Consider the following 22,944-nt stretch of genomic DNA (forward strand, 5'->3'; position numbering starts at 1 on the left):
ACATTACAAACTTAAAAGATCTCAATAGGCTTTTTAACAAAAACCTTTTTTTTGTATTCTCAAATAATAACCAGAGTTGGAAGAAAAGTTTCCCTTGCACAAATATTACAGCTCTTTATAAATACAATATTATTATTAAAACTGGTAACATAGCACTGTCAAAAAAATCATATGCTTCTTATAATGTAAAAGGAGATACTGTATTAATATATTATATTACAATAGCAACAATAACTGTAGTTATTTCCTATTTAAATATTACATTTATATTACAATATAGTCCATTGGAACAATTCTCTTCGAGTACCACAGTAACAGCAAATTTTGTCTTTTTCATTTATTTATTCTTTACACTGAGACAAATGAAACGCAACACTGTTAAAAAGTGCATGAAATGTTTAATGAATAGAGTACACATACTAATGGCATATTACAACACAATAAACCATGCAGATGCACAAAAAGTTCATATTCAAGCTTCACTTATTCAAAAAAAGAGAGAGAAAAAGATATTTAGACTATGGATGTTAGAAAGACCCAAAGTTTTCAGATGAGGAAAGAGTCAAAACAAATGGTTCCAGATCTTCAAGTGATGCCTGAAAGGTGGAGAACAAGAGGTAAAGCTGAATCTGTGGTAACATATGGCAATGAAAATGTGTGAGTGTCTCAATGAAATCAGTTTTTCCGCTTACTCTCCATTCCTCCACTCCTGAGGCAATGCGCTGCTCGGTGTGTGTGATGTTCTCTCGGCCGGCCTGCACCTTCTGAGCAAGAGCAGCGTTCTCCTTCTGGAGTTTCTTCAGCTGGATCCGCATGTACTCCTCCTGCTTCTTATAATATGACACTAAATCACTGCACACATCCTGCTCTGGAACACCACTCGGACGCCTGCGATATATAAAGGTTCAAAATAAAAATCTTTCATTAGTTCATTTAGAGGGATAATAAGAGAGAGATAGTAGTATTTAAAGACAGATTGTTTTTAAAGGAGCTGTATGTAGTTTCTGCGACAGAGCATATTTTCAGACAACATTGCAAAGCCACTTTCGCACCTCCTAGGTTAACACTGTAGAGCAAATGGGAGCATCTAGCAGATGAGTTATAATAAACCCATCTGCACCAGGTGCATTTTTGACATGACACTCCACAATTGATTGAGTCTGTCTACACTGGACACATCAAAGGAAACATTACAACTCGTACATCTGTCTTTCTGAACGAGTGGATGATGATGTTGTATTGAACCGTCCATCATAGCAGGTAGCAGCGCAATGCCCCGTTCGCTTTGACGTGTTCATGACCCGTTTAATCATTGAAGGACTATATGCGGGGAATTTTTGCTTTCTCTTCTGTACCCAAAAGTTCAACGTCTTTTTCCATGTAACGCTTCAATCATGGTCTCACAGCGGCTAAACACCCTTTGGCTCCGCCTGCTACAGTAGCCACGCCCCAAACTCGCACTATTGGTTGAGCTGGAATGTGATTGACGAATCTGAGCGGGCTGCTCTCAATGTTTAGGTGGTACCTGGGAAGCTCAATGTTTTCACATTTGGGGGAGACAAACCCATGAATGTCATACTAATATTAGTCAATGAACAATAAACTGGGTTAATATAATGTATTCTAAATAAATCTTTCATTTAAAGCATTAAAAAAGACACAATATTTGAATATTCAACTTAACCAACAAGAGGGGCTTAATGGAAACATGGGATAATCAACTGGCTACCTCAAAGGTTACAAATGGGCCTGATTTGTACCGCAGACTCGTACCGAAGAACAGTAAAGAAAAATCAAGTGAAGTGGGGGCATTCAGCAGTTATTATTCGACACATCAGTAGTACTAGAGATTTTAATGGCATGTCAGCAGCTGAGGCTATTTTCATGGTAAGAGCAGAGTTACTAAGTTACACAAGAGTTGCGTAAAAGGAATACAAATAAAAAACACCCCCCCCCCCCCAAAAAAAAAAACAGTATAAAGATACATCAGTTAAGAATGTCAAATGTAAAGATGTTTTACATTCAAAAAAATAAAAATAAAGTAAACCAGTTGCGTGCTTGCATTAAAAGCAGGACAATTATTTGACATCGACAATACACAGTTTCTTTTTCTTTAAAAATCCAGATAGATTTTCTTTTAATTCAGATTAAATTGACCGAATACATCAAACCCATACAATCAGATTTCTATTGTATAATTAATTGTCTGCAAGCCAGGTAGTTCCTTTAAAGGAACAGTTCATCCAAAAAAAATGAAAGTTCTGCCAAAATTTACTCACTATTGAGTGTCATTCTTCTGCTGATATTTTGGAAAATGTTGGTAACCAAACAGTTGATGAGCCCCATTGACTTCCATAGTATTTGTATTCCTACTACGGAAATCAATAATAATGCCTGTTTGGTTATTGTTTGTATTGTAGAAACAAGGCTCAGTGGAGTCAGGAGAGCATCCGTGTGTGAACTCACCATGCAGCTTGTGGCGTGTCTTTAGCAAGCTCCTCCAGTTTGTCCAACTCTTCAAACTTCACCTGCAGGTCGCCCTCCTCAATCACAGAGGCAATTTCTTTCTAAACACATCACCAACACAAAACATGATCACTACTAAAACTGTGCACAGATACACTGCTAACATAAAGCAACATTCAACATAAAATCTAACTAAAAATTCATTTGAGTGTGTGAAAGTTGTGTTATAATTTTACTCTGTGCGTTCGCTCGGCGGCTGCTATGAGACACTAAGCACTGCAGTAAACTAGATCGATATTAGAATATCATATTAATAAAAGCTGGATGACTTGTGTTCCTAAATGGAATGCAATCAATTAAAAAATATATTGTATGGTGGAGAAAATGCTGTATTAATGTACCGGCAAATAAAGCTCTTTCGGATTATGTTATGTTATTTTATTTGTTTAGTTAGTTAACAGGGACATTGCACATTAATAAAAAATTTCTTTAAATACACCATAATTAGCCAAAGGCTGTTTTTCATCTGTAGTCCCTGGGCATAATGCTACAAGTGACCCTGGAAAGAAATATGTGGTTAAAAATACACGCTAGTAGAATTTAATCAAATACATAAGACAATCCATAAAACCATCTATCGATAAAAGCTAATTAAATATGACGTCATTGACGGGCGACTAAATGACAAGGGTCGTAACACTGGTTAAAATGTATAATACACACAATATGTAATGTGCTTTACCTGTACTAAAGTCTGCAGTTGGCTGATGAACTGTTTGTGCATGGCTTCAGTCAGCTGAGGGTTTTGCTTTGACAGTGGCTGGAAATAGTGGGAAAACCTATCGAAACTGACACATAGAGTCCAACTAAGTTTAAACATTGAAGCCACTTATTAGTAACAGACAACCAAAACGCGAATTAAGTGAAATGATCCGGGTTAACTGTTACCTGGCGTTGTCCAGCAGCCACTGCAGACTCTTCTCCATCACTTTACTGAAGAGCTTGAGTCTCGGTTTAGACTGAGATGACTTCACCGAATCATTGCGACGAGTCGATAATTCTGACGGAACATCACCGACTTTACCCGCATTATTTTGAGCTGAAACAGATTCGCTGCTCTTCTCGGACTCCTCCATGTTACTGCCAAACTGTTGATATTTACAAAAATCCCCGCCAACAAAACGCGCGTCACACTACGGAAAGCGAGCAGCTGCCACTTCAAGTCGTTTTCTCGAAACGCGTTTATCTGGTCTGAAGGTTCATATTACCGCACTCACCCCTCTCAGCTGTCTTATGATCTATTTCTACCCTCCCCTTCTCTTTCCTTTACCACATGGGAGTTGGTTTTTACTACGGCTGCAGCAATGAGTTTAATTAGAGGCCTTGTTTCCACTTTATACCATCTTCCAAAGATTTATAAATGGTTTTATCGGCCCTATTACCTGCTGTCACTGCTGATGACCCTGGCGTTTCCACTCGTGCGCCGCTGTCCGGGACTGTGCGAGCATTTGCCCTCTCAGAGAGAAGACAACAACTCATGCGCCTTCGACTGGGTCAGTGCTAGAGCTCAGGGACACTCACTGGGAAAGCCTTCTGGAAACTGTCATGCTCTTATCAAGTATTTTCACTGTAGCATAACTTTATTGCTGCTTAATAACACTTTACACTTGCACTAGCAGAAAAGAATGGTACTACTGACATGTTGTTGGACCTTGGTACTGTCTGCTGCATGCTGTGCTGTCTGTCCCTGTGAATAAAACAAAACGCAATATCTAAGTGTATTCAATAGCATACAATAATGCCATTGTTATATACACAGTACCGGTTAAAAGTTTGGAAACATAAAACATTACCTATTTTTAATGTTTTATTTGATCAAAAATACAGAAAAAACAGTAATATTGTGAAATATTATTACAATTTTGGTTTTCCATTTGAATATACTTTAAAATATACTTTAGTTCTGTGATCAAAGCTGAATTTTAAGCTGTCATATAAACCTTCAGAAATCATTCTGATATGATGATTTATTATCAAATTTGGAAACAGTTGTGCTGCTCAATATTTTTTTTTGGAACCTACATGTGATACTTTTTTCAGGATTCATGTGTCAATAGTAATGTTTCCAGACTTTATATATATATATATATATATATATATAACCTATGTGTTTATTTATTTATACTGTATTATTGCTCCTTATAGCGGGAGGTGGAGATTTTAATGTTTCTCAGTGCCATTGTCATGATGAAGAACCGCAGAGCCAGTAAGTTCAGATTACACACATCATCAAATCGATATTCATGAAAAATATGTAGTACATCGATGGTGCTTTATTTGAATCGAGGATTGATCTTCTTCCCTCTCAGTAACAGTGGAGCAACACATAGGGAACTTATTTCTCTTCAGTAAGGTGGCGAACGTGGTGCTGTTCTTCCGAGTGGACCTGAGACTTGGCCTTCTCTACCTCACGCTGTGTGTGGGTAAATAAGTGAAAACATGACACACTTGGAAATAGTCACGAGTACGCATGTGATTCGGAAAATAACAGCATTACATAATTCTGTGATGTGCGATATTACATTTCTGATACTGTGCCTTCTCTTTACAGTGTTCTTGATCACATGTAAACCACCGATCCACATGGGCCCCGAGTACATCAAATACTTCAGTGACTCAACTATAGATGTGAGTGGAATTCAGTCAGACGTCAGTATATTTGACCAATATCTTCTTTTGCATGTTGATATGCATGTGTAACACTTTGCTTTTTAATAAAAATTTGTAATATTTATATTCTTGTTTTTATATTAAAATTTTTTTTTCCATTTTTTTTTTCTCTTTTCAGTGTAATCATTTGTAATTTCAGACATTTGGACCATGTAATTTGCCATCATTTTTGTCCATTCCCGATATTTTATATCACATGTTACTGATAGAAAGTAGCTAGTCATCTGACAGTAAATTGCAGTTGTCCGGATCCTGTGATCTGTGTCATGTCTTTTATTTTGAAATTTGCAATTCATGCGTTCATGTTCATTTGTTGTTCTGTCCATGGTCTTAGTTCTTTTGCTCTCTGTAATTAGTTTTTCCCTCTTATCATGTATCAGTTAGCTATTTAAAATTGTGCCTATGCCCTTTGTGGATTTTTGTATGTATGTGCCTTTCATGGTTCATGGTGTTACGGGTCAATATCAAGAGCTACGTCTCATGTCATGTGTCCCACGGTCAAGTAATGGATATGTATCACATTCAACACCTTTTTATCTGCATATAGATCCAGATTCCTATTGACTTTTGAGGCCATGCTAGAGTAGTATAAACTCTGCTACTACTAAAGATTCCACATTATTTCCGTTTAATGTCATGTTATGTCATGAACTGAAACTAATGTGCACATTATTCTATACAATGCCAGGAAGAACTGCAAAGGGACGGTCGTGAGACATGGATTGTTGAGTTTTATGCCAACTGGTCTCCAGAGTGTCAGTCATTTGCCCCCATTTTTGCTGACCTCTCACTTAAGTAAGTCACTCTACTTACACACACATCTACTCTTAATGAGGTTAATGACTTTGCCTGTGTTCAACAGCTACAGCTGCTTAGGCCTCAAATTTGGAAAAGTGGACATTGGACAATACGGAGCAGTTGCCGAGAGGTAAAGCCATCTTTATTTCTCTTCAAAGTCAGCATTAAACAGAAGCAGCAATAGTCTTTTCTCTCCTATATTGTGACGTATATCCAAGTGATACGGCTTCTCGAACAAGAACAATTGTGGGGCGGGACTTTCGTCCATGGGGAATTGATTGGATGGTCGTGCTTTGCTATTGGTGGATCTGATGTGAGTGACAGGTTGCCCCGCCCTCGCACCACTAAACATCATCAGAGAAGAGAGAGATTGGAAGCTACTTCGGTTAAAGATTACGAGGGCACATGAATTATAAAAAAACGAATGATAGGCACGGATAAATAATTTATGATAAATACTGCAATATTACTACAGAGTCCAACCTCTGTCTTGGCTTTAACCTCAACATATTTTTAGCAACAGTCTTGTTAAGAGATGTATCTTGCAATACTGGTTATGATTAAAGACAACACTGACGGTCCTGTGCTCTCATTCCAGGTATAAGGTAAACCCCTCGCCTCTCTGCAAGCAACTGCCCTCCCTGTTGCTACTGCAGGGTGGCCGAGAACTCATGCGACGCCCTCTGGTGGACAAGAAGGGAAGTGCCGTTGGGTGGAGCTTCACTGAGGTAAAAACTCCAACACTCTAAAGATATACAGAAATATTGGTTATTCTTCTCTAAAACATTTGCTTGTGTGTTTTACAGGAAAATATCATTAGAGAGTTCAATCTCAATGAGATATTCCAAAAATATAAGAAACTCAGCAAGGGAGAGAAGTCTGAGGAACCAAAGCCACTCCTGCAGGAGGATCCTGAGGAAGAGGAGCTAGTCAGCCCTCATGAGGAAGAGGAAGAGGAGGAGGAGGAGCCAGAGAGCAAAAAAGACAAATAAGACACAGAACTGACCTGACACATGAATTCAGCATCATGAACCCAACACACACGTTCGGCCTCTAAACAGAAGGACTTAATAGTGCAGCACATCTAAATGCCTCACATGTGGAAAACTTTTCCTGCTAATCTTAACTGCGACTTTCATTTTAGTTCACAGAAAACTTTTCAGGAAAACAATATCAAAGTTATGTCATTCAACACATAATCCTGCAATATGCTAACAGCCGTGTTTGCTTTCGTATATCACATTGTGACTTTCTGGCTTTTATAATAAATATTCAGTACAGTTTGAACTAGGCCTCTTTGCATTAATTTTTTGCACTCACAAGGAAAATAATTATTAAACTGCATTATTCAGGGGGTTTGACAATTACTGTTTGATTTAACAAATATTAGGCTTTAGTTAACTTCCACTTCCGTCCGCGATTAATGCCAGCATCATAAACTATGTAAATGCATGAAGATTACATTATACGCGTTTTATAGGCCATTTAAAATGTAACTGTCAGTTTTACAAACAGGACGTCCCTGATCCATCTCTCAATCCACCAAGGACTTCTTGCCCTTGAAACGGTTGAACACTCCTGACTCAGGCTTTATGCTACATTTGCCTTTTAGGTTGAAAGTTTTAAACTGCTGAGCAAATCATGTTTGTTCGAACATTAGTTATTCATACTGATATTTCACAGTCTTAAAGGAATATCCCAAAAAATGAACCTTCTGTCATCATTTATTCATGTCTTTCAAAACCCATATGACTTGTGATAAATTACAATATTTCGGGTGAACTGTCCCTTTAAATTGAGCAGCAAATCCAATCAACACACTTGGAAAAACATTAGTGAAATGAGGGAATTCCAGCAACCTCATATGAAGTTCATTATTGAAATCTTCTTAACATTGATAATAACAATCAAAGCTCTAGTGCTTTCTTTATTTACCTTGTTTACATGTTATTGGTATGTGATGAAATGACTGGTCCTGAGTTTCATATTGACGTGAATATCTGTGCCATCAGAACAGCTGAAGCAGGAGCATAAGATAAAAGATGTTTATATCTTCAGATCACATACACACATGCTACCAGTGTGTATATAGTTTAAAAAATATATAGTTTTACGATTATAAATATTTTTCAAAGAAGTCTCTTATGATTACCAAGGCTGCATTTATTTGCTCAAAAATACTGTAAAACCATGTATTGAAATATTCCACTGTAAACCCAGATAACTAGAATCTACTTAAAAAAACCAAGGTAACTCGTTGCCTTCATTTAATTAAGCATAACTTAATTGCATCAAGTTCTTCTTACTTAATCCATTTAAGTTTCGTCAACTTAATTGTATCTGTGATCTGAGGAAGTGTACTCCCAGAGTGGATTGCGGCATTAATAAATTAATTGCTTTGTTTTACTATTTTTGGCTTTATTTTACCATTACAATTGTACTTGCTATCGTTATTGGGGTTATACTGACAAGAGACAGCAAACAAAATAAATAAAATTGTAATGATCTAATTAATAAAAAAAAATGTTTTTTTACCATTGTTGTGGTTTGCATGCTGAATGTTGAAGTCTGTGTGTGAATCAAGGTAAATTGCAAGATATTGTCACAAATATAGAGGGATTATAACAAGCCAATTAAAAGTTTATGCCATAAGTGTTAAGAATAAAATGTTAAAAGATCATTATAATACATGAAGTGTAGTTATGTTAATACATTCATTTAAAACATGGAAATAATTTAAGTATATATATATATATATATATATATATATAGATAGATAGATAGATAGATTTATTACTTCACTTCCTTTGAAATCAAATAACTGATTTCATGTTGCATCACTGCATCAACTGCAGAGAATCACAATAATATAAATGAAGTTCCAGGTGCTCAACCAAAGGGAACACTAATCACAATAATGATGAGAAATTTTAGGAAATCAACATGAATTTATGAAGTCAACTTATATGACGTTCTCCCAAAATTGTTAGTTGTTTGGACAATAACATTCAAGATGACTGGAAAATGAGCGTATGCAACTAAGAAGAATGATGACTGCAGAAGTCGAAGAAATTAGTGAAAAGTATATTAAGAATTGCCCCGCCTCCAAAACCATTTGCCCCGCCTGGTTTAGTCTTTTTATTTTTTTTTTGCTTTTGCAAAATGGTACTCAAACCAGTCAAGTATATGTACTTGGGTTTTCTGCATGCAAAAAGTACAGATTACTAAATTGTTTTAAGTTAGTTCAACTAATTATTCGACATTAGGTAAAGTTAACTAAAAAGTGTTAGTTAGAACAACTGTTCGGTTTTACAGTGCGAATATCTATTTGAATGTATTTTAAAATGTAATTTATTCCTGTGATGGTGAAGCTGAATTTTCAGCATCATTACTCCAGTCTTCAGTGTCACATGATCCATCAGAAATCATTCTAATGATGATTTAATGCTCAAGAAACATTTCTGATTATTATCAATGTTAAAAATGGTTGTGCTGCTCATACGTCTGTGGAAACTGTGATAGCATTCAGAAGTTTGGGATGATTAAAAAAAAGCATGATATTCAGCAAGGAAACATTAAATTAATTAAAAATGACAGCAATCAGATGAGCATCAAATCATCATATTAGAATGATTTCTGAAGGACCGTGTGACACTGAAAATTCAGCTTTGCATCACAGAAATAAATTACATTTTAAAATATATTAGAAAAAAAGTTATTTTAAATTGTAATGATATTTAAAAATATTACTGTTGATTTGTAGATTAAATAAAATCAGCCTCAGTGAGCATAAGAGATCTCTTTATAAAAAACATAAAAAAACACAGCTTCAAAAAAGACAATAATCCTCCCGGTCAGTGCCCATCTGTATTAGTCTCTGTTTATGTATGTGAGCCAATATGTGTCATTCTCTCTCTTTCTATTGACATGTGAATCTTTGTGAGTCTTATTATTTGCTCCCGTTTGCCTCTGAAGCCTGGAGAGAGGGGTCTGAGTGTGTAAGTCTCCAATACTGTAGCGTTCTGGCACCTGGCAGACAGTGTGTTGGCACGGCGCAGGACACAGAGACAGATTGAGGCTGACACAGCAGACCTTCACTTGGCCAATGGCTGGCACTGCCTGCTGTGTGGATCAGAGCGGCGGCGGGGTGGGGGGCCTGTCACCCTTTTGGAAAAATCGTAGTGCTGTTAGACTTCAGTTCCGGCTGCAGGATGGTCACAACAGCAGCGGAAAATGTTTGGAAATCCTTCACAGTATGAGGCCATATTCTTAATGCCATGGAGCCAAGTCTCTCACAAAGACATTGGCGCATTTATGAAGGGCTCTTAGAGTGTCAAACCTTGATTTGATTGGCAAGGATGATAAGGGATATGTTCTGTCTGGTTATTAATGTTGAAAACAGTGGTGCTGCTTAATAATTTTGTGAAAATTGTGCTTTTTTTCAGCATTGTTTTATGAATAGAAATTTCAAAGGAACCGCGTTTATTTGAAATAGAAAACGTTTGTAACAATGAAAATGGATTTACTGACATTTTCAATCAAATTAATGCACCTGTAATTTTTTTTTTTAAAAATCTTACTGACCCTGATTGTTTAAATGCATAAATGTGCAGTATTTACAATTTTGGCTTTAAAACGCAAAATGGCGTCAGTTACTTTGAAACAGAGCAAATCCTCGTTGCAATACGAAACATGAAATAGATTTTTTGTGTGTGTAATGTACACTATTTAATGTATGTCTGCTGGAGTAATAATAATAATATAAAAAGACACAAGTGCCGCCGGCTTCAGTTACTTCATTGAACGAATTATCTGACTGCTTTTTGTTATTGTTTACATAGAGACGATAATTGTATCGTTTTCAAAAACTTGCACTTTGCAAACTGTTTTCAAAAGTTTGTGTTTTCGGGCCAGTTTTCAGCGCCGTTGTCGTGTAAATGAATTGCCAAAACGCGTAAAAATGTTACGCTTTTAGTTGAAAACAGTGTCATGTAAACGGCCCCTAAAAGTAACAAACTAAAAGGCCAAGAAAACTAAAACACATTCCATTATTTAGCATCATTATAGGCTAACATTAAAAAACGTAGACAAACTAAAACATTTTAGAAAAAGGTTCCATGAACAATGTATAAATCATGTTTTGTGCTAACATTTTGAGAACATTATTAAAGACATCACTTTGAACGACCATTCTATTAACGTTATACTGGAAGAATTTTTGTTCATATAACTTTGAGAAAACCCTGCCAGAACGTTAGCTAAAGTTCTGAGGACGTTCCCTGGGAAGGCCAGGATCACCTGCTAGCTTCCCTCACTATATGTGCACTATCACTTCAAGCCATGTTCAAGTCAGGCATTTTCAGTTCAGCCATTGCCTGGAGTTTTAATGTCATTTTGCCAAGCTTTCCAGTAAAAAGAGGTTTGCAGATGAATCTAAATAATGAGCCATGTGCTCCAAACAGCAGGATCCTTGTCTGGTCTCCTGTTCAAGCTGTGAGTATGCTTGTTTTGCACCCAAACAAGGCAACAGGGGGCTTAAAGTGTGCTGCCCCATTTTATAATAGAGGATTATTTAAAATCTGAATATTCAATCAGTAGGAAATAATTAAGAATTCTCAAATCAGCCCTGCATCCGATACGCATATTGATCAGCCATGCTCTGCGGGATATTGTACACGGAGCCAAGTGGAGAATACAGTAGGATCCTTAATTAGTTATCGTTACGCCTGTGTAACATCCCAGATCGAGCCATTTATTGCAATTTTTCCATGCACGTATATCATAAAAATGTCAGTTTATATATTCAAACTTCCGGTCAAGTGAAGGACTGAAAGCAAAATGGCCTCCCGTGTTGTGTTTCTGCACAGCTCATTAACTGGGGTAAAGCTACACCGACTTCCACATTCAAACCCCTCATCCTTCAGCTCAGTTTTGTAACTGGGCACTCTGTGGAAAGCTTGTGAAAAAGGCAGGCCTATAACCCTTGGCTCTGGGGGATCTCTCTTTAGGAGCGTCTTGGAATAAGTCGAGTGCTGTCTGAAAGGCAGCTGCATCAGAGCTGTCAGATTGTCATGTCGTCTAATTCTAGAAATAGCTGTGAGGAGGGTTAGGGAAAGAGGCTGTCGGATTATCCGTGTTTATTAGAAATGCTTTAAAAAGATCTTCGCATGCTTGTATGATGCAAATACATGCTCTTTGAATGTAAAATGTCGATTTCATCCATGGCTTTTGCCGTGAAGGTTTTTGTAGTTATGTTTGGCGCCATCTTTTGGTAGTGAAACATTAAGCAGCCCAAGCTAGCACATTTATTTTATATCAATACAGGCCTTATTTCTTCATTCCGATTTCCTAACATGTTATAAATATTATTATAAAAAAAAAAAAGTCAGCTGACTTATGTTAGAATATAAATATATGTCGTCTGTGAAATTTGGACCATGTTTTTGTAAATGAAGACTATGGTGCATGTATTTCTATGATCTAGTATTTTTGTATTTGATTGTTAGCTTGACCATTTTGAGTCACAGTCACAGAGCTTATGTATGTTCAGATGTTTTGTTGTTTTGACCAACTGTTGTTGTTGTAACCCTGGCCTGGAACCTTCTAGAATGTGAAAAGCTTCTCAAAGACAATAGAAATAGAAAGAGGCAATGAAAAGACAATTTTTTTTGATTTTGTTTTATATTATTCATAATGTTCACTTTAATGATTATATTTGAGTTAATGCATATAGGCTTTTATATATTTATTTAATGAAACCAAATGAAATCATTCTTTAATATAATTGTGTATTCTTTTTCTTAATGCGTTTTTATTTATTTTTTCATTTTTTATTTATTGAATAAGAAATATTGTGCTTATGTGAGGTTAACTGATGATTTGAGGGTTTTTTTCGGGCAGTTACAGTGGGGATTTTAGCTTCACATAGCTATGGTGGTGATTTAATATACTTTAAACTACTTTTTTGTCTGTTTCTGTTTCCTAACTCAATGCTTTTACTTTGTGTGTTTTACTCACCCTCAAGTTTATCCAAACCTGTAAGATTTTCTTTCTTCTGAACACAGATGAAGATATTTTGAGGAATATTGGTAATCAAACATTTGACGGCAACCACTGTCTACAATAGTATTTTCCCCCCTACTATGGTAGTCAACGTCAGCCATTGACTACCATAGTAGGGGGAAAAAATACTATTGTAGTCAGTGGTTGCCGTCAAATGTTTGATTACCAATATTGTTCAGAATATCTTATTTTGTGTTCAACAAAAGAAAGAAAATCTTAAATGTTTGAAAAAAAAGGGTTAGTATGTGATGACAATATTTTCATTTTTTGGTGTACTATCGTTTTCACAGTACTGGGAATCGACTAAACCCCGCCTCGGTCTGCCTGATGGGGGCGTGGTCGAAGCGTACAGACAAACCCGAACCAATAGGCATTTAGAAAGCCGCAGCTCTTTGTCAGCACTGCCCAATAAGGTGATCCTATGTTTGGACATGGACTTTCTCAGAGTATATAAGATGGAAGAAGACTGCGCGTCATTGCCTGACGCCAAGGGTTGGGGTGTGCAGGGCGCAGAAGTTATCTTGCTTTAAACTTACGTACTTTGAACTTTCTTTTTTGTTTTTAAGTAACTTTATTTCATAAAAATCAAAGATTTATATATTTGTTTTTAATCAGATCATCTAATCGACAAAAGGTAAGCAATATATGATTTTTATTGTTAATATTTCAGATTTTATAAATAAAGGCGAAGTGTACTAATTACATTACGATATGTTTTTTCAAGCTCTAGATGTTTCTTTTGAACTGGTGGTTTATCAGGCCTACAAATATTCTCCACCGTAAAACAACAGAAGCCTCTCTATGTTCGTACGCTAAACGTTAAATATATGGCTTGGAAATGGAAGCTAAATTGTTAATGTGAATATATTGATGTAAAGTTTAACATTAAGACGATTGAAACAAAACCAGATGTAGTTGAACGGCTTAAACGGAGCACAAACACCGTGAACTCGCTGGTTAGTAGCATGGACTGTTTGGTTAACGTTAGTGGACATGCCCAGACATGCCCAGCGGCCCTCGCGCACGAGTGAGCCTGCAGTCTCGAGCTCCGACTTACACCATTGAGTTACGCAGAAAATAAAGATTAACTTACGTTGTAAAACATAAGCACTTTTGCGTTGAGTACATTGTCAACGTGTGGATATTGAAGTGCTTTTCATAAGTCTGGATAGTGGACATATCCGGACATGTAAACATTTAGCTGAAAGCGATAGTCCTGTCTGACAATTCTGTCTTTAATCACCCACCCTCATGTCATTCCAAACCCGTAAGACTTTTGTTCATCTTAAGAACTCAAATGAAGATATTTTAAATTAAATCTGAGAGATTTCTGTCCTTCCATTGACCGCTACGCAACTACCACTTTGACGCTTCAGAAAGTTCATAAAGAGATTGTAAAACTAATCCATTTGAATAAGGTTAGGCTAGTCAATTTTCTGAAGAGACTCGATCGCCTTAACGTGCGAGAACCAATGAGGTTCATTCTTGTTAAGCAGCACGTTTGAGCTTCCAAGAACCAATGAGGTTCGAGCATTATGGATGTTTGGTTGAGCTTCTGTTTATGTTTGCTGATCAGTGTGAATAAAAAGCCTAAATTCAATCTGTCCGTCATATAGCAGCTAAAGCGATTAAGTCTCTTCAGAATTTTGACTAAACTTCCCATTCATGGATTAGTTTTTACAATCTCTTTATGAACTTTTTTTGAATTGTTAAAGTGGTAGTTGCATAGCTGTCAATGGAGGGGCCGAAAGCTCTCTGATTTTATTAGAAATAACTTAATTTGTGTCCGAAGATGAACGAACGTTTTACGGATTTGCAACAACTTGAGGGAGCGTGATTAATGACAGAATTAAAATTTTTGGGTGAACTAATGTAGCCTACTTATGATTCATATTTACTTTATTGTATTAATAGTGCAGAGGTCAGATGTTTTCAGCTTGTATTTGCATCCCATGTTAAATTGTCTATATGGAAAACCGTCTAATAGAAGCATTTAACAACATGCCACATTTGTACATTGCTGAATTATCCACAATGTAGAATTTATTTTTGCTGTTATCTTAAAGTGCTTTAGGTAAGCGTTTATAATTTAGTTCTAAACGTTGTTGCGTTATAATTTCAGATGATTGACAAGGTTACCGGAGCGGAGGCTTTGCCTTTTGCAGTCCAGCTCAAAGCTCTTCTGGACCAAGAAGCCAGATATCAGCCCAAACTCAGTGGACTCCGAGTTATCGAGTCCACTCAGGACAATGGTCTGAGAATGACTGTCAAGCTTCGAGACTTTCAAGTGAGAGAGCTTCTCTCCTTGACACGATTCTTTGGCTTTAGTGGGGATACGTTCTCTCTGGCTGTGAATCTTCTAGATCGATTCCTGGCTGTGGTGAAGGTTTGTATTTTTGGACAAATTTAAATGTTTATTATACCAATGAGCCTAGTCATCTCAGTATTTGACCTTCTGATTATGAATCAAAGAGGTTTTATCTGTAGGCCCCTGTCTTTTCTTCAGATTCAGCCCAAGCATCTGTCCTGTGTGGGTCTCTGCTGCTTCTACATCGCTGTGAAGACCTCAGAAGAAGAGAGGAATATTCCTTTGGCCAGTGACCTCATCCGGATCAGTCAGAATCGCTTTACGGTCCATGATATGATGAGGATGGAGAAGATTGTCCTGGAAAAGCTCTACTGGAAGGTCAAGGCTCCAACTGCTCTTCACTTCCTCCGATTCTTTCACGCTCACATTCAAGAGATGGACACAGAAAGGTGAGCGGCTCGACTTTGTGTGTATAAATGCAGTTCAAAAGTTGGTAAGAATTATGTAATAATGTGGAACATTATTACTGTTTACATTTCAAAGTTTAATGTATTCCTGTGATCATTACGGCTCAAGAAACATTTCTTTATTATCAATGTTGAAAACCATTGTGCTGCTTAATTTCTGTGGAAACTGTTTTTTTTAAGGTTTCTTTGAATAGAAGGTTCAAAAGAACAGCATTTATTTGAATTGAAAATATTTTGTAACATCATGAATGTCTTTACTGTCACTTTTGATCAATTTAATGCATCCTTGCTGAATAAAGTATTAATTTCTTAAAGAAAAATTATGTAGTAGGCCTACTGAAATGTTTCAATGTTTCTTTTCAGTAAGAGGATTCTGAACATTGAGAGGCTTGAGGCTCAGTTGAAAGCTTGCCATTGCACCTTTATTTTCACTAAAATAAAGGTAAGCTGTTTGGACCATTCTACAGCTCGATTTCTAAACAAAGTATGTTTGGAGTTTGACTGATTCTGTTTTCACAGCCTTCACTGCTTGCTTTGTCCCTTCTGGCCCTGGAGATTGAGGATCAGCACGAGTGTGAGCCAGTTCCGGCTCTGAAAGAGGCTCTAGATGCTCTACAGGAGCGTTTGTCTGTGAGTTTCCTTTATTTGGATTCAAGCTGATTTACTGGTTTTCACTGTTAACGGTTGAGGGTGCTATTCCACATCTTCTGAAAGATTACTGAATCTCCCGATCAACTATCGATTGCATTATGTAAGCAGATGCATATGTGAAATAACCAGAAATTTCGTTGTAAAACTTTAAATTTTGTTGAGGGAGTCAGGTTTAAGAGCAGAACTGTTACTTCACTTTGCACACACACACACACACACACACACACACACACACACACACACACACACACGTGTCTCTGTAACGTCTGTGTCAGCGCAGCGTTTTCTCACTCGAGCATGTGGATATTATCGTTTTTCTCAACATGAACGTGAAACCATATAAACCAGATAATCATATGCTGACTCGAGTATGTACGATAACTGCGCAGTCTGCTTTTTTTTTGCGTTTTTTTTTTCCCCATTTGTGCTGCTTGACCTTAAATGCTTTTGCTGTTTATATTTTTTGTTTACACATATTGTTTAATATTTTCAACTAAAAGAAAACCTTAAGATGTATAGTAAGCTTGTTGTGTTTATTGCCTAATGTATAAGCTTGTTCAGAAATAGACAACCTTAAACTTAAAAAAAAAAACGTATCTCTCGTTAAACGACATTTCAATTTAAACCCAGAAGTCTGTCCCAACCACTGCCGCATTTAGTTTAATCTTAACTTTTTACTTCACTTTACTAGGATAGTTAACTCCCTCGTCTTTCAGTCTATGCTCGCTGCTCTGGCTCCGTTCGTTCATCTTCCTTGTGTTTTCTGGTGGATGCTCCGTTCGTTTCCATGATCATTTCTCGTGCTGGTTTCACTGCAAACTGCGCAGCCAATGGGCGTATGAAACGTCATCACGTAGCATTACGGCAGAGTGTTCATGGGAAATGTAGGAAGTACTGCCAGGGGATAAATGGCCGAGGACAGAGGATAATGCATCACCGGCCAAACTGGCTAGTAAGTTTTTATTAACACCCGCCAAATGCGGGTTAAAATTCATTTTGGCGGGTGTTAATAAAAACTTACTAGCCAGTTTGGCCGGTGATGCATTATGCTCTGTTCTCTTAATTTAGAACCCTGGTTACCACATGTTCACCACAATTAATAAAAAAAATACTCTGTAAATAAGTACAAGTAAAATAATCTGTTGATGGTAGGGATGTTAACTGATGATTGACCGCATCAACGTTAACCGATCAATGGGGGCAGTCATGGCCTAATGGTAACAGAGTTGGACTGGTGACCCAAAGGTTGCTGGTTCGATTCCAGTGCCGGCAGGAATATGACTGAGGTGTCCTTGAGCAAGGCACCTAACCCCCAATCGCTCCCCGGGCGCCGCTCAAGGCTGCCCGCTGCTCCAGGTGTTTGTATCCACGTTTGCAGTGTGTGTTCACTACTCGCTACTCTGCTCCTAATGTGTGTGCACTTACTTGGATGGGTTAAATGCAGAGGTCAAATTCCAAGTATGGGTTACCATACTTGGCCATCACTTGTCACTTTCACTTTCAAAGTTGTCGGTAGTCTCAAAATTAGGCTATTATAGACAGTGGACTAGACGCTACTACAGTTAGCCATCTCATTCCAATATATTTTTGTGACGTGAACAAATCCCTCACACTCAATTTTTCATAACTCGCCTGTTTGTACTGAATAAACCAATAAAAACATTTGGCGCGAGATCACAGCGTTTGGGTTTGCGAAAAGTAAAGGCTACAGGCTAAAAACTTGAGGTTAGAGCAAGGGCAGACGACAAGATGAAGCGTGCTAAGAAAAGTAGTGTGTGGGACCATTTCACCAAAAAGAATGACACAGATGTAAGTTGCAACTTGTGATACAGTGCTTAACACCTGTCTGTTAGCTGTTTGTTGGCTACAGTATTCTCGTTCATAGATTAAAATCATTTTTCGTTTATTTAATGTTATTAAGAATTGCTGTATGCCATGTCGGCCATTATCTGTTATGGTTTAGGAGATGTTGCCCTTAACAGAAGTGACACTTGTCTTTTTGAAAAGTAAAAAAATATTAATTATACTAAAGAGTTGTTCTGTCCGTTATTAGAAGGCACACAGTGAGTTAGACCTGCCTTGGCCGGTGCGTCTTTTACGCATTCTGACGGTGCCTGTTTTATCATGTTGCAGACTATAGGCAACATTCCGCATAAGATGGGCTTAGATTTGGAAATGCATTACATCTACATTTCAGTGGTAACAGATAAGGTGCTGATGATCATCTTTCTTTATCATTGTTAGCACTAACGTTACCTCAAACTAAAGCGGCGTCTCTTCGGAGCTGTCATTTTCTTAAATGAGCTGCGGCAATGTTTCAAATGAGCTTCTAACGCTAGACTACGCCTTTATTTTCAACGCGGCCACCTTGTACCCGAGCCATTGGTCCTCCGATTACATACAAGCTCCTCGGCACCGCGTTTGCGGGACTCCTGTTTCGCGCTGTAGGGGATTTTAAAAAAGTGACGTAAGTGCAAGGGTGGCCCCGGGGCAGTGTGTGTGTGTGAGCGGGAGGCGGAGCGGCAGAGAGATGCCACAGTTGCGAAATTGCCGGCGCGGCTCGAAATGCAGCGTTGCCCCGCCCCCCCTTGAAGGTCAGTTAAATTTGATTTTCTTTATAGTGCCAGATTACAATTTGTTGTTTTATTAAACAAACTAAATAGCCCTTAAGTAATGTTATTAATCTTCTCACGATGGCAAGTCTTTTCTGTCTGTGTTTGCGCGTTTACAATTATCCCAATGAGTGCGCACATACACACAAACAAACACTTGTGCGAGCGCGGGCGGTAATGCACTCACTCTGTGTGTGCGCGTTGCGGGAGAATAAAACAATTCGCGGGACTCCCGCAAACTAGAAATATCTATGAATAAAACTAATATATTTGTATTCATCTGTTGCAGAAAATCAACAAGAACAACTAAAACAAAATGGAAACTATTTATAACATGTTTGCAGCGTTGAGCGACGTAGCCAATCAAAGACATACGTGTTGATTTCTTGAACACAATGGCCAATCAGAAGCATTTAAAATAGACTCCCCTCACCGCTCAAAACGGACTTGTTCAGTACTGAATTCTGTATGCTGGCAAATCCTCTAATTATAACAAACAAAGTGTATATATTATGAAAGATTCATTGTGCAGTCAGCTTCATTGATAATAACAGAGATGTGTGAGGTCGCGATGAACTGATGTCAGCTTTTTAGGAATTATTAGGGAGCGCACTTTGCACGGTCATGCCAAACCATGCACGCAGTATCTGCTTGCTTTTATGTTATAACCCAAACAGTGGTTTGTGTTACTGCTTTCATAATTTTTTTTTTTTATTTCTTTATTATAATTTTAAATTATTTATAAAATGCAGTTAATATATTCACTGCAGCCATTAAAAGAAACAAATGAACACCATGACTCCTTTAAAGTCCCTGTAAAGTCAAAATGAAGTATGTGTTCTGAGTTTGTCATATCACAGAAAAATGTGTTATTAGCCACCCAACCAAATTTGAATGATAAAAAAAGCCGTCAAGTACATAAAATAAGCGATCAAAATCTTGAAAAAATGAGCAGTAGTCTGCTCTCAAACGCTGGGGGCGTGTCCGCTGGCTGCGCTGAAACCACGCCTACTCGTGGTAAAGCTGCCGTTGCCACACTCATCTGTCACCCGCTACAGCCGGAATGGATGCTCATAGCAGCTTATTAGGTTAATTATAACATAAGCGCACAAGGCAACTTACACTCATTGGTGGGCACGCACTGCCGATGATGTCACCAGTTGTCGGTGCGACGGGAGGATGAAGGCCGAGGCGGGAGATGGTCGTTCGGCCCCATTCACCAGTAACAGCGGATTATCAGTGAATCCCAGTTGTCTCCGACGAAAGTTTATAAAACTATCCTGTGTAAAATGATCACTGCAGAGGCGGGCTTTGGTGGTGATCCTCAGCTCTCCAAGGTGGCTCTTCACAAAATTAATCCACCTCTTCTTGATGTGATCGTGTTTAGGAAATTTAAATAAGGACACCGATCTGTTTTGTACGTGATCGCATCCAGGTAGTACTCATTTCCGTGACGAAGACATAGCTATATAGTAACTCGCGATTTGAGCGGCAAACTGATGGGAATGAGCTCTGTTTATATTGTTAGTGGAGCGGCCAGCCTCAGGGGCTCCAGTGCGTCATCGAGTACCCTTTTAGCCCTGCCCAAAAAATCCGTAAAATATCAATGGTGAAAAACTGTTTAACGGTCTAACTCCACAATTCAGTTCTTCACAGTTCAGTCTTTGTATTGTGTTTTAGCAATACATTTCTAACATTTATAATGCGTTTAGAATTTTTTTTTTTAAATTGCCTTTACAGGGACTTTAAGTGTTTGTGTCTGTCAACTTTCCCCAACCAACCCAAAGCCCCCCTAAGCTGTAAACCTAGGGGAAACGCTGAAATGGCTGTTATTTCAAATAGCGTAGCATATTTTAAACTAATCGGTTAACCGGTTTCAACCGGCTAATGAGGCTCAGTGGTTTGTCAAGAAAATTTAGTTTTCGCCATCCCTAGTTGATGGGCATGCACTTGTTAATGCTGATGGTGAGGAATTACAGTCGCAACATCTCATAATGTACCTCAAACTGAGTACTGCATCACTGAGAAACAATAACTAGTTCTTCCAGTGTTTCATCATCGGACTCGCGCTCTGATTGATATGGTAAATTTATGTCATTGTTCGTTACTGTGTGACACGTAGAGCTAACGTTATGGCAATGTGCGTTTTTGTTTTCAACGCACGCTGTATGAGGTAAACCAATCACAACAGACTGAGCTGTCTGGCCGAGCAGAGTAGCTCGCGAAAAGGAGGGATTTGGAGTGATTGACTTCATCTGACAAGTCGTTTGAGAATCATTGAAAATGTGGTGATGTGAAAATGTATATTATGAGTTTTTTTGACCTTTAATACATGTAAACATATTGTAGGAGTCTCATAAACAACATTTAGGAAACTTTAAAATGGCATAATGGGGCACTTTAAGAATTACCACAAATCGAACGGTTTGTGCCAAAATCGGACTGTAGTCTAAACCCGGCATTACTGAAAGCTCAGAACTTCTGAATCTGATGAGAAACTGATCGTAAGTGTATTAAAAAAAATTTGGTAATTAAAGTTGCAATGAAGCTGAAGTAGCGACAGATCTCCTCCGTATTGTGATGTAGATCCAAGTGAATCGGGTTATTGAAAAGGGGCAAAAAATGTTGGCTGGGGATTGGTTCTATGAATCGATTGTTGATATGTGGGTGTTGCTCTCAAAAGTGGAGGCCCAAGATTTAAACTGGACTAAAAGATTGGAGAAGTTGGCATACATTGCCAAGAGAATTTGACATTTTGAAGTAATTTGTGGTTTTGCTTTTGCATTTCAGGTTAAAGCTGGAGACCTGGTTTGCATGAGGGAGCTTGTTGCTAAATGCCTGGCTGAATACGCCACAACCAAGTGCCTGAAACCAAATGGCCAGAGACTGCGATGGATGATTTCGGGTAGAACCGCCAGACAAATGAAGCATAGTTACTACAAGATTGCACATCTACCCACGATTCCCGAATCTGCTTATTAAGACTGTTAGTGTTGAGTGCCCATGATTGAACAACTTAACTCAGTCCTATGGAAAACTGAGTGATTGGTTTAATACTTTTATCTATGCTATGGACACCCAACACTAATTTCTTAATTTCTGCTTCCTTTAATTCCTTCCTCAGTCTTTATGTCCTCTATGACACCTGCCGTGATTGTATTTATTTAACATCCGCACTGGCTCTTGATTACTAGTCAAGGGTGGGTTTGAGCAAGTTTATCAGATGGGTTTCACTGGTAAGGCTCGCACATGTTCATTTGAATCGGCGCAAGAAGCGCTGGTTGTTTAAAGCAAAGAAGTATAGAACCGCCTAGGTCCTCAGTCCACTGTGTGGAAGAGGAGGGAGAAGGGTTTTGAGATTCACGACAACAACAGAACCAAGAGATCAGGCCCAAAACCCTTAACTCCCACCCTAGGTTGTCAGCTGTTGAAATGCACACTCCTACCCAAGGTGATGAAAATGAGATGTTTTGTTTTCTTTTGTTTATTTTGGCATTCTGCTTTCTAATGTGGCATGATGAAAACTGGATGGCTATGGAAATGCAAGTTTTAACTTGATTTAATGCCTCTAATTGGAAGAAAATAGCTAATTACTAACCAGGCTGAAGCTTATTTTACATTTGGTTATTACTACAAATTTATGTAACCATGACCATTTGTTTTATACCTGGTATAAATTCAACTCCAAACAAAGATGAGTGGTACAAATAACTGTTGAAATGGATTGAATTTAATGCAAGTGCCTCCTTTTGTTTTGGCTCTAATCTGGAAGTTGAGCGCAACGTTTTGCAAAATTATGTAGTTGAACCTTTCAATAAAACCGTATTGAAATGTGAAAGACTCTTGCTTG

General features: G+C 38.0%; 3 protein-coding genes across 3 annotated transcripts; 2 read left to right on the forward strand and 1 right to left on the reverse strand.

Annotated features, from left to right (window-relative positions):
• Positions 1 to 378: 378 nt before the first annotated feature.
• Positions 379 to 3,673, reverse strand: pmf1 (polyamine modulated factor 1). Its single transcript, XM_077235836.1, has 5 exons — positions 3,415 to 3,673; positions 3,209 to 3,314; positions 2,467 to 2,567; positions 693 to 888; positions 379 to 596 (listed from the first exon to the last, which is right to left on the reverse strand). Exons 1-5 carry the CDS (start codon positions 3,600 to 3,602, stop codon positions 528 to 530), a joined length of 660 nt encoding a protein of 219 aa, XP_077091951.1. The 5' UTR covers positions 3,603 to 3,673; the 3' UTR covers positions 379 to 527.
• Positions 3,674 to 3,694: 21 nt separating this feature from the next.
• tmx2a (thioredoxin-related transmembrane protein 2a) lies at positions 3,695 to 7,281 on the forward strand. The gene is made up of 8 exons (XM_077235837.1): positions 3,695 to 4,019; positions 4,672 to 4,732; positions 4,836 to 4,949; positions 5,078 to 5,154; positions 5,885 to 5,991; positions 6,059 to 6,124; positions 6,593 to 6,722; positions 6,801 to 7,281. Exons 1-8 carry the CDS (start codon positions 3,831 to 3,833, stop codon positions 6,984 to 6,986), a joined length of 930 nt encoding a protein of 309 aa, XP_077091952.1. The 5' UTR covers positions 3,695 to 3,830; the 3' UTR covers positions 6,987 to 7,281.
• A 4,542-nt stretch (positions 7,282 to 11,823) lies between these two features.
• Positions 11,824 to 22,932, forward strand: ccng1 (cyclin G1). The gene is made up of 6 exons (XM_077235867.1): positions 11,824 to 13,690; positions 15,179 to 15,442; positions 15,563 to 15,813; positions 16,195 to 16,273; positions 16,351 to 16,461; positions 21,885 to 22,932. The coding sequence occupies exons 2-6, from the start codon at positions 15,179 to 15,181 to the stop codon at positions 22,074 to 22,076; spliced, it is 897 nt and encodes a 298-aa protein (XP_077091982.1). The 5' UTR covers positions 11,824 to 13,690; the 3' UTR covers positions 22,077 to 22,932.
• The last annotated feature ends 12 nt before the right edge of the window (positions 22,933 to 22,944 follow it).

Source organism: Siphateles boraxobius, unplaced genomic scaffold (genome assembly GCF_051911475.1).
Source record: "Siphateles boraxobius isolate OS27281-9 unplaced genomic scaffold, OSU_SipBor_1 2, whole genome shotgun sequence".
In the NCBI taxonomy this organism is placed as follows: Eukaryota; Metazoa; Chordata; class Actinopteri; order Cypriniformes; family Leuciscidae; genus Siphateles; species Siphateles boraxobius.